At 34.9% G+C, this 12,083-nt stretch overlaps 1 protein-coding gene across 1 annotated transcript; it reads right to left on the bottom strand.

The window, feature by feature from the left end:
* Positions 1 to 7,197: 7,197 nt before the first annotated feature.
* Positions 7,198 to 11,830, bottom strand: LOC25499844 (probable plastid-lipid-associated protein 11, chloroplastic). Its single transcript, XM_013592866.3, is given in 4 exon segments — positions 7,198 to 7,543; positions 10,083 to 10,148; positions 11,321 to 11,618; positions 11,621 to 11,830. Coding segments are annotated over 4 exon segments (600 nt in total). The 5' UTR covers positions 11,757 to 11,830; the 3' UTR covers positions 7,198 to 7,443.
* Positions 11,831 to 12,083: the final 253 nt, after the last annotated feature.

The raw sequence follows: 12,083 nt of genomic DNA on the forward strand, positions 1-12,083 counted from the left end.
CCAAGCTTTCCTAAGTAGATAACACGATCTTATGCCTTGAGCAACCACTATCTAGATACCACTTTCTTCAAGAGGTTGCAAGGCATTCCTACAAATGATTTAAGTCCCCAACACAAGTTGGGTCCTTGGGAATAGTAACAAAGGTAGATACTTTGGATACTCATATCATAATGCCTTTTGGAATTAAAATCTTTATTGCATGGGAATGAGGAGTGGTATGCCCAATTTCTCTATAGTAGTTACACCTTAGTTTTTGCTCATGAGTTTTACTTTTTCGATTTTTGTTTTTAAACTTTCTTTTTGGTGAGTTTTTAAAGTTTGAAGCTTTTGTAAATCGATTTGCAAAATTTATGGAAGCACTTGAAACTTGTTCTTTCTTACTTTTTAGAGATACAATCTCCAATTGTAATTTAGGACAAGCTCCACGAGTACTAATGTCTTTAGCCTTTGAGGGTTTTGGGGCATTAATAGTAGGTGACTCTATAGGAGGAGTTACAAATTGTTCTTTCTTTAGAGATGCATGTTCACTTTTGAAATTTTCGAAATCTTTCTTAATTTTTGCAATTTCGGTCTCCAAATTGAGAATTGTTCTCTTTTGGGTTCTGATTGTTTTAAAAGTTTTCATGGCATCTCCATGAATTTCTACTAGAACATTTTGTAACTCATCATAGGATGGATTAAACTTGGAATGCGGGTCACTAACCTCAATTTAGTTCTTTCTTTGACCCATGAAACATAGGTGAGCAATTTCATCACTTTCGGAGTCACTTTTTGTAGAGGAGATTTCATCAGCTTCCCATCCTATGTAAGCTCTCCTTCCTCTTGACTTGATCAAATCAGGATATTCGCACCTTAGATGACCAACCATGCTGCCTCCAAAGCAACTTAGGCCATTTTCATCTTTGCTAATTTCTCCTTTTGTTTGTGATTTTCTAGAGCTTGACGAGTTTTTGTCACTACGTCTTAAACCATTCCTTTTGATGTATCGATTGAACCGTTTCAAAAAATTAACCATGTCTTCTTCATTAGGTGATTCGCATCCGGAGTCACACTCTCCAATGATAGAGGAACTTGACTTGGACGAAGAGGCTTTTAACACAACCGGTTTCTTGTCTTTCAACTTGCCTTCTTCCTCACTAGATTTGAAGCAGATGATTTCATGATGATGCGCCTTTAGCTTACCAAAGAGTGCGATCATAATAAGAGCTTTGAGGTTTTGCGATTCATTGATAACGTAACATTGGGCTACCATTCCCTTGTCATACATCTCCAGATTTTATTAGTGCAATCTTGGTTTGAAATTGCCTTACCAAGGTTTTGCAATTTGTTTACAATATGAGTGAATCACATTTGCATGGAGGAGATGGATTCACCACCCTCCATGCGAAAAAGATCATATTGTTGCACAATGGTATTAATTTTTTATTGTTTGACATCGTCGGTTCTTTCATGAAGGGTTTCCAACGCATCCCACTATTAGCTGGTATTTTCACCAGCCTCATTTGGTCAACATTAGTTGACTTTTACTCTTGCAGGAATCCAAGTATTTTTCTCCAATAAAAGAAGTTTCAACGAGATGTTAGACTTCACATGAAAATGTCCCAAAGCCTTAAAGTTCAACAAGATACGAGTCACGAAGCGAAACTGTCGAAGTCAAGCAACTGCCTTTGAAGCAGGAAGGTTCGATTTCCAAAGAGAAGTGGTTTCCTCAAAGGAGAACGTGGGAGACAAGCGGTTGTCTACATGGAAGGAGTGATGATCGTGAGATAAGTTTCTTTCCACTTATTTTCTTTGTATAAATAAGAGTTTTCCATAGGGAAAATGGGTCGCATATCACCTATACATAATTCTAAAACACTCGAAGTACCGGTGCGAGAGAAAAGAGTCATAAAGAATGTATGTAAAAGATTTTTCGAACCACCTTTATTTTTAATGAGATGTATTTTTATCTTTTCTTTAAGTTTCTCCAATTTAAACTTAATGCCTTTACTTTTCTTTTAAACCCTTTTTTTCAAAAGACGCCACACGGTCTCGTCCCGTTCGTTAAGCAACGTATGAACTCGATGAACGCACAAAAACAAAATGCACAACATGTCCTAGGATCTCTGGTTTGGTACTGCTCGTAATAATCAAAACCAACCCGTATTGTTTACCAAAAACACCGGTAAATAAATTGGCACGCCCGGTGGGATCCTATTTGTGCATCTTTTTTTAAAACCTTGGAAAGAAATTTCCATTGTATCTTTCAAAAACCATGGAAAGAAATTTCCATTGTATTCTTCAAATACCTTGGAAAGAAATTTTCATTGTATTCTTCAAATACCTTGGAAAGAAATTTTCATTTTACTTTTTAAAAAACCTTTTTCAAAAATCTTTGGAAGCAATTTCCATTGTGCATTATTCAAGCAAAAAACCTTTGAAAAGATTGTCATAATCTTCCAAAACTTTTTTCGAAAAAAAAAAAACCTTTTTCTAAAAACCCTTCTTGTGGAAACAATTATTCTAAGATTAGCAACTATTTTCAGTGAACTTTTTCTAGTGAAGAATTCACATTTTTGTGCATGCATTTAAGAAGTGGTAAAACTTTGAAAAGAATGACTAAATCCGCCAATATTGGTGTTTCTATGTCATCACAATCATCACAATCCTCTTCACAAGTACAAATTATACAGGCATCCGCCCCTGCAATGGGTGCTAGTGTATCGACGGTCGTGGGGGCAACCATGGCCATGCCGGTTTTGACGGAAATGGGAATAACTGTTCCCACAACCGCTCCGACTGTAACCACTCAAATGACACCACCAGAAATGGAAACCTTTGTGCCACCATTTACTATTGGTGTACCCGTGTCTACTAGTGTCCCTACTTCTCTTAACCCTCAAGTTAGGACCATATTTGATGATAGGGTCATAAATACACATAACTTTTCTAAGTAACAACCATACGGTATGCCAACTTCAATGATGACAAATTTTCATAACAATCCTGCATTTACAGAACATGCAAATCCATTTACACCGTTTAACTCACATTGTCCTTCAAGTTCTACTGTTTTTGGAAGAAATGCTCCACCAGTCATGACTACAGAATTTATGATGTTGTTTAGGCAACAAATGGACGAGAGCAATCATGAGATGGTTAATTTATTGACACAGCAAATTGGTACGGTGTTTAACCATTTGATTCTAAACATGAATCAGGGTTACTAAGCATTAGCCACTCAAATGGGGAGAATAGAAGATTTCTTCGCCCCTCCACAAACTTTCTATCAACGGATCCCTCAGATCCAGAATATCCCTTAAATCCAAAATGCTCAACATGTGCAAATTGTCGAACCTATAGTCAAAGACAATAACCTGTGCCTCGACCTCAACTAGTCGAACCAATGCTACAACCACAGCTAGAAGTAATTTTGGTGGATAGAAATCATGATGCAGACGAAGTTGTTAGAAATGTCCAACGATAAAATATCGGAGCACATAACAACATAGCCAATTTGGTTGAAAACATCATGGCTTATAATGGCTTAAACATGGGTTTCATAGGCCAAACTTTATATCTCCTTTTTCAGAATATGTTTTACAAACTGAACTTCCTAGTTGGCCGATAGAGACATGGCCCAGTTGGCCGATAGAGTTCGACATGTCGAAAGACTGAAGGTTGAAAAAGCTAGAACTCACAAGTTCGAAAGGGAAAATGTTGCTTATGTTGATACAAATGAAAGCGACCAAGAATTCGACACAGCTTATGAAGATGTCGAAGACGGCGAGATAAACTTTGCTGAATTGAAACATGGGCCTCCTTATACATGGAAAGTATTGAGGCTATCCGATGGGAAAAATCCTATCGAAACACAGAATGATAAATACACTCCCAAAACTTACACGTTCGATGTAATCAAATGCGATGAGATTTTTTATCTCTTAGTTGTTGATGGTCAAGTGGCAGTACCTAACGGTTTAAAAATTCCACCACTGGAGCAACTTAAAAAGAGAGGGTTTTGTAAATATCATGATTTTTTGGGTCATAAAATAGTCCATTGATTGGTTAAAATTTCCAGTGATAAAATAATAGTTCTATAATAATTTATAATTAAAAAATGGTGATGTATCTATCTATAATAGTTACCGCAGTCATCATAATTTTTTTTGTCGCAGACGGATTTTTAAACCTCATACCTTACATATATTATATATTGTCGCTACCAATTAAACTAAACTCATGAGGATGCGGTCATCATAATTTAAAACTATCATAAAACATGTGAGATGTGACACCAACACTAACAACAAGCTATTGTGGTGGAAAAAACGCAAGCATAAGAAGAAGAAAAAAAAGTAGCAATAATGGAACAAATTTTTGCTAAAACAATAAAAAAAAAAACTTGCTAAAAAAATTCTTCAAAAAAATAACATGCTAAAAAAAACAATAAAATACTAACAAGATCCACACGTGATGGTCCCAACTATTGCGGCTAATACTTGCACGCTTGATCAGTGCATAAGCACACAATAATCCAAATCCATTTCTATTTATTATGATAATAATATTTTATTGCACCAACTAATTTTTTTCGTTTTGCTGATGCAATTATGTCCCCTTAATTTTGATTATGTGGGGGACAGAACAAGACTTCAAATATTATCATGACCCAAATCTAATTAGTCAACTTCGTACCATAATTTTGTCATAATCAGCCTGTGAAATCTAATCTGCAAACATTATAATAAAATAATGAAGACGATATATGCAAGATTTTCACCTCAGTGGTGGTTTCATCGGACATTTCCCATTGGCAACATATATAAAACCACTTAAGAAAATTATTACAATGTACAAAATGATATATAATATTAAAACCTTAAAAGATAGCATCAAATGCATCATCAGAAAGGAGAATAATAGAGAATTAATAAGATGCTTTTTGATCTTCATCTCCATGGAGAGTAAATAAAAATATATAGCCACTTGATAATTTAAACGTTTACTAGTATAAACTTGAAGAGAGTGTTGAAAAGAGAATGTCTTTAGCATTCATTGTATAATTATATATGCTATATATATATGATGAGTACGTAAAAACCAATGTTAATGTCAACCCTTTAAAATGTTAGTGCTATGTAATGTGATGAATATATTATTGTAATTTTTATAAGGATTAAATATGTTTTTGATCCTTATAAAATTGATAATTTTTAAGTTTAGTCCTTATTTAATTTTAATAGGTTTTATAGTCCCTACAAAATAAAATTACTTCTAATTTTAGTCCTTGTTACAACAAAGTTTGTTTAATTATCCTTAAACTCTTAAGTTTTTGAATGATTTTTTTGAGAGAAGTTTAGAACACTATGAAAGGTTCATTACTAAAATTTATAATTTTTTAACATGAAATGAATTAAATATGAATTTTTTAAAAGGCAAAAGTTAAAGATAAAATTAACAAAATCTGAATGTAGAAATCAAATTTTACGATAATTTTTTGCAGAGGAACTTTTAGTAATGTTCCTAACACGTATGCAAAAAATTGTTCAAAAACTCAAGAGTTTAAGAATAAATTAAACAAATTTGAAGTAAGGAAGGACTATTACTGAGTGCATAAATTCTTTTAAGGGACTAAAAGAACTATTAAAATTAGGTAAGGATTAAACTTAGAAGGTCCCAATTTTATAGGGACCAAAAACATATTTAACCCTTTTTATAATGGAATGTTATTAACTTATGATTCATAGTTTTATGGTACCAAAATTTTACCAACCTTGAGACTGTAGGGTACCCTATAGGTTCCATTTAAAGCATTCTCCTTTCACAACTTTAATTGTTTTTGTCTAAAATAAAATGGAGAATTATTGGTAAATTACTTTGAATCATACACCCTTCTAAATATGTAAATATGCGGGGGAGATCCTCTTCATTTCTCAAAAATAAAATGATTGCATTTAGAGTGATAATAAAATGTTTGTTAAGTATTAACACTAAACTGGGAAAAATATATATAGAGAAAACAAGTTATCAAGATAAGAATATAATTTAGAACTTTGTTCAGTATGTGAAGCTACACACATTAACATCATCTTTAGTAGTTTTCTGAAATTCCAGAAATCCATACGAGAGCATGTTCATCTTGGTTTTTCACTTGTATAATTACAAATTTTTTTGACACCTCTTAGGGTTAAGAATCAATGCAAAACCTGGTTATATATGTACCATGGAAGGTGTGGTAGTACCCATTGTAATGAATATCGAGACCTAACTCATCCTTACAAAATCGACTTGTACGGTGAGGAGTGCCTCCTCTTTATAAACTCTTCTCAAGAATCCTATCTATCTGTTGGCCGCTAACAGACTTCAAAAGTGTGGGAAAAGAACGATTTGGAGGAGTGCGAGAACTGTGGAGTGTGGGAAAAGAATTTCACAAAATTTGTTACATGGACCCAAAACACTTCAAAAGTCTACATTGAAAAAAGTAGAGGAAGAGTTAGAAACAAGACTGCAGTAGTATCATTAGTGATACTGGACAGTTACTTGTATTGCAAGTTATTGTTTTGATATGCAACTAAATAACTCATTGGCAGTTAGGTAGTTATACAGTCAGTTTGTTAAGTTTTTAGATGAATAGCTTACTCTAGTTACAATTATACAGGAACATAGAATCTAAATGTATGGATCTTATCTCACTTGTAAAACTAGGTTGGTGAATAATGAAATTTCCATTCATAAGCTTCTTCATTTTCATAGCTTTGTTAGTTAAAAGCTTTCTTTTTTCATTTACGGAGCATGAGATTATCCTTTCACATAAGCTACAAAATTACGTAGTATCGACACTTTAAATTGAATGAGTTTCCAATGTCCGACACCTACATATGTGTTTAAGTGTAGTTAATTACATTTTCAAATCATTACCGATGTCTGTGTGTTAGTATCGTGTTCAGTGTTTGTGTCAATTTTGTAAATCATCTGTTATAAAGCAATATCTAGAACCTAGAAACATCATGCTTTGATTGAACCTAGAAGCAATATCTAGTTTTGTAAATAAAATAAATAGCATCACCTCTAATCCCGACGGAATGTCATATAAGTTTTTATATTGCTATTTGTTATAGCATTCATTCTGCTGGTTGAAAGAGTAGTAGAGTACACAATTCAGGGGCTATATATAGAAGCAACATAGATCTAATCTTTATTTGCACTGGTTAAGTGTAGCATTCTCTAATTGTAATTGAAGAACAAATAACATGATTTACAAAGGAGATCAAGAAGCTATTCAGTATTCAGAAATCTAAAAGAAAAACAAACATAATACTAATGAATTAGCGCAACTTTAAAACTTACAAGACATTGCCAAATAAGTACTAATTAAATACAAAAACAGAATTGATACCATAGAAGCCGTTGAGGTTGAAGTTTTCATTAAAGATTAGCAAACAGTGACAGTGAAGATTCATCTCATTCTTTCCAGTTATAGGAAGCTCGGTCGACAACTAAATAGTCTCCCCTGATATCCTTTACAACTCGAAGGTCATCATCCAGGTATACAGTATCAAACCTACAAAAACAAGATGCAATTTCATCATCACTGACATCACATAAATAAAATGTGACAGACCAAAACAGCATTGTTCAGACATTTTTCTCAAAAAACAATCAAGGTGTAGAAAAAGGTAAAATCAGACAAATCAGACAAATAAAATCACAAAGCTAAGATATACAATCGTAAAAACTTTGGAATATGGAATGTAGCTATAGGGGATGAGTGGCAAGGAGTATCACTATTCGATTTTCAGTTAGTGGTTGGAATGATAGAGAATCATCTTTGAATAATAACTCTGGTTTTCTTTATGAGTGTTGGTTCTTTTGCTACCTATTCAATGCATATTATTGTAATTCAGTAATCATTTCCTATATGTGCTATCAATTGGTCCTACCTGTCGGATTCTACTTGAAATTCAGTCATGCTACTACAGATGATGAAAGGAGTGGATCCGTTGGAAGAAGCTCACAACATTAGAGGATTTTATGAAGCTTTCGATGGTGGAGTTTCGGTTGCTTAGCTGTTGGAAATGAGCAAGTTACTGGAGCAATGTTCATCTGATGAGAGGAACGGAGCAAAAGTGGTCGGGGTGGCACAACCAATGGAGGAGGGCGTAGTATTTTGGAAGGAGGTTATCAAATTTTCAACAAAGATTATTTTGAAATGTATAAGATGGCAGCAAGCAAGGATGGTGAATGCTAGTGCTTTGAAAGTACACAAGTCGAAAGGGAATTGTTCTTCCCTGCAATTTATTAATCACCAATGGAAAAGATACACAAGAGAGAATCCTCTCATTGCACCGGCTAAAACCAATAAAATCTAATATTTTGCAAAAGATCCTTCAAACAAGGAGGGATGTCTAATTTAAAAACTTCTTGTTTATGATAAGGATCAATAGCAACTAACCTAGAACAGAAATTTGAACAATACCCCGCCCTTCTAATTCAACCTTCTCCTCAAACTTGACGTTTAGGAACTGGATTCTGGTCCTGAAGCTCAGTAGGCAGAACAGCTTCTACTGGATGATTTTCTACTGCCAACTAAAGTTTGGAAATATGAAAAACAGGATGTATAGTTGTATACGTGCTTCTTTAGGAAGATGCAGTTGAAAGGCTACTGTCCCAATTTGTTTCATCACTAAATTCCTAGCTGCCAATTTTGGATGCAACCTGGTAGGCTTAAACACCTGCCTGTTAGGATGAGTGAGGGAGGATTTGCACATAAACCCAATCACCCACTTGAATTTTGGATGGTTTACTGAGACGATTAGCAAGCTTGATCATTTGACTGAGTACTTTAAGTGAAACTTTAATTGTTTGAGAGCTTCATCTCTGGTGATTAAGTCTTGTGTTACTGCCTCGACCAAGACTTTCCCTGATCTAAATATGGCTAGAGAGGGTGGTGTCTGGCATACACAATTTCAAAAGGTGTGCATTTCACAGCCCCTTGATTTCCGATGTTGCACCATTGTTCATCCCAGTGGTATAAAACCGTCCAAGTCTTTGGTTGTTCTGAACTGAAACACCTCAAGTAAGTTTACAAAGTTCTATTCAGAACCTCAGTTATCCCATCAGACTCCAGATGATAAGGTGCACTCATCATCATCCCTGTCCCTTCCGTTCTGAAAAATTCTTTCCAAAAATGACTAAAATAGGTTGGATCCCTCTCACTCACTACGGATATATGCAGCTTGAACGTCTTCTTGGCAAACATTTCAACTACGGATCTTGCTGAATAAAGGTGCTGGATAAGAATGAAATTCCCGTATGTGCTAAACCGATTAACCACCACCAAAATAGCATCAAACCCTTTTGATTTAGGCAGACTTACTATGAAATCTATGTCGATATCTTCCCAGATGTCAACTGAAGTAGGTAAAGGTTGAACTTGAAGATGTCCCTCATTTAAAAAATTTGATACTTACTCCTCTGGCAAGTATGGCATGATGCTACATAGTTACTGTGTTTTTTATGCCTAGCCAGTATATGGAAAGCAGAGTACACAAGAATTGTAATCTGCTCCTAGCTGCCTAATTTTGGCATTTGGGTTGCCTTCACTGTATCCTCTAGCACCTTCATTTGTGTTGGGTTTGGATGAGCTGATTTAATTCCACATTGTCTAGAGATTTCGTCTAAATAGTGCTTATAAAGTTTGGGCAGTCCTACTCTTAAAAGCCGGTGTTAGAAGGTTGCGTTAGGTCTAAACCAAATTTTAAGGTAGGTTTTGTATCGATACATAAGATGCCTGTTCACAATGAGCTTGACTCTTAGAAACTGTAAGTGCTTAAATCCAAAGATAGATGCATAGTAAAAATACTTATGAGTTATGAATCCTAACACTCATAATTGCTTCACTTTTCCAACCAAAGCATAGGTGTGTGGGAGATCGTTAAAATCACTAATTCGATATAGGATTTCGCTAAATTTTGTATAAAAAAATCTATATGACAGTCGATACAATTTATTGTTTATACAGATGGAATGTGATGCAAACAACTAGGAAACTAATTAAACAAAATTTTAGTTCAACAACATTATAAACTTGAAGTACTTACCAACCCTGTCCGAATGGTGGCAATGGTATTTCCCACTTCTTCCCACGTAACACTGCACTCGTAAATCTGAAACGACCAAATATTAGTCTTCACAGGTAAAATTAAATTTTATTAGATATATAATAAATAATACCAAAATTAATTTTGATTCATTAACCAGTCCACCAAGTTTTACATAGTGACACGTGTGATTGGATTTATTATTTTTTGTCTAGTAGCCTAGTTCCTAGACTCACACACTAAGCGTGGAGAAGTGGGAAATCTGGGGTTCAAACCTTTGCCCCCTGCATTCCAATGTCTATAGAGCAACCAACTGATCTGTATTTACTAGGATTAAACTATAAACCACTTTGTTAGAAACCTTGATATCTATTGAAACTAAAGGGCTCAGGTAGGTCTTATAATTAATAATAACATAAAACAAAATGTCTGCACTGATTAAGAATGGGTGAGTTTGTCTAACAGGAGTTCCAAAATTTATAGAACTCACATGGCAAAATAGCAACAAACTACACCCTCCGGTCACAAATATAAGCAAAAATCAATGTTTTAAATTCATTCAATAAATGATATATGTGGTCTTTATTGTAGACAACATGCATCATTTATTGAACGAATCTAAAATATGAATTTTTGCTTATATTTGTGACCAGAGGGTGAACGTCCTAAAAGACATCCCTCTCTAATGCCCTGTAAAAATGAAAAATCTGTCAAGGCAGAATCCCATGTTAGAAGATATATGAGTGGGGTCTTATAAGAATGTTTTCATATAACAATTCCATGATTAAAGGGGGATGAGTAGCTCAGCTGGTCTGGGCTAAAGGTTAAGGAGTTGTCCAGGGTTCAAGTCGGAGAAAAAACTAATATAACAATTAATATACTGACATTTTCCATTAAAAAAAAAAAGCAATTCCAAGCTTGAGTACGTCAGAGAAAACAAGAGACTATAACATGAATTCTAGCAACTAGGTTATTTGACCCAGAAAAAAAAAACATCAATTTTGCGGAAAAAAGAATTACTATCAGTAAGACCTAGCTCAACAGACAATGTTGATATTGCTAGACAGAATGCCTTCACCCGAGCTCGAACCAATGATATCGCGTGCTTGTTTGTTTGTGTGTGTGTTTTAAGTGGTTCTTGCCTCGGACAAGAAAAACTAAACTTTAATTTAATAGCTTGAATATAACTAGTTGAACCAAAATCAAAATTAATAAATCACATCAATTTAACTACTCACTTGAAGTTCACTCTCTGCTCCGAAGCAATTTCAATATTCGACCGAACAAAGAAAACACCATCAGGAGGAAAAGTAATAACATTGTTAAGACTCAAATTCTTAACGTCAATGACCTGTAAAACATCACCAGTTTTAGTTCCAAACAAGCCAGCCTTCTCAATGATGAACAGCTGCTCTTTCTCAGTAGTCCAGAGCAACCGCCAAGTTGCCGACAGGGAATCACCGGTGGTTACTAAACCGGTGCCAAGCTCGGCCATTGCATCGATCGCGGTAACGATCGAAGCTAGCTTGGTGGGATTTTTTGGGTCTTGAGGCCACGGTCTTGGTCAGAGATGAGGGTGAGGAGGTTCTTCTTGGCGGTTAGTCTTTTCTTGTTGGTTTGAGAGGTGAATGGGTTGGGGAAGAAAAGGGAAGTAGTGGTGGTGGTGGTGGCCATGGGAATGTGTGGTGGTGGTGGTGATTGAGTTGAGTTTCATGGTGTTAATAGTTTGTGTGAGTTTTTAGTGTGTGGAGGGAGTGAGTTTGGAAAGATTTAGTGTTAAAAACAGAGAAAAATACAGCGGGTTATTTGGATTTGTTTATTTGAGTTTATTTATTGACTTAAATTTTCTCAGACCAATTGAAAGAGTTTATGAAAATAGTTTACGAAAATTTTTGTAAGTTTTTTTTAGGAAAACACTTTTGAAGTTCGATATTTTTTTATTTACTTATCATCGAAAGCGAAGAAGGCCGAGGATGGCCTACGGTGCGTGTTATCTAAAGG

The sequence above is a fragment of the Medicago truncatula genome, chromosome 7 (assembly GCF_003473485.1).
Source record: "Medicago truncatula cultivar Jemalong A17 chromosome 7, MtrunA17r5.0-ANR, whole genome shotgun sequence".
Taxonomy (NCBI): domain Eukaryota; kingdom Viridiplantae; phylum Streptophyta; class Magnoliopsida; order Fabales; family Fabaceae; genus Medicago; species Medicago truncatula.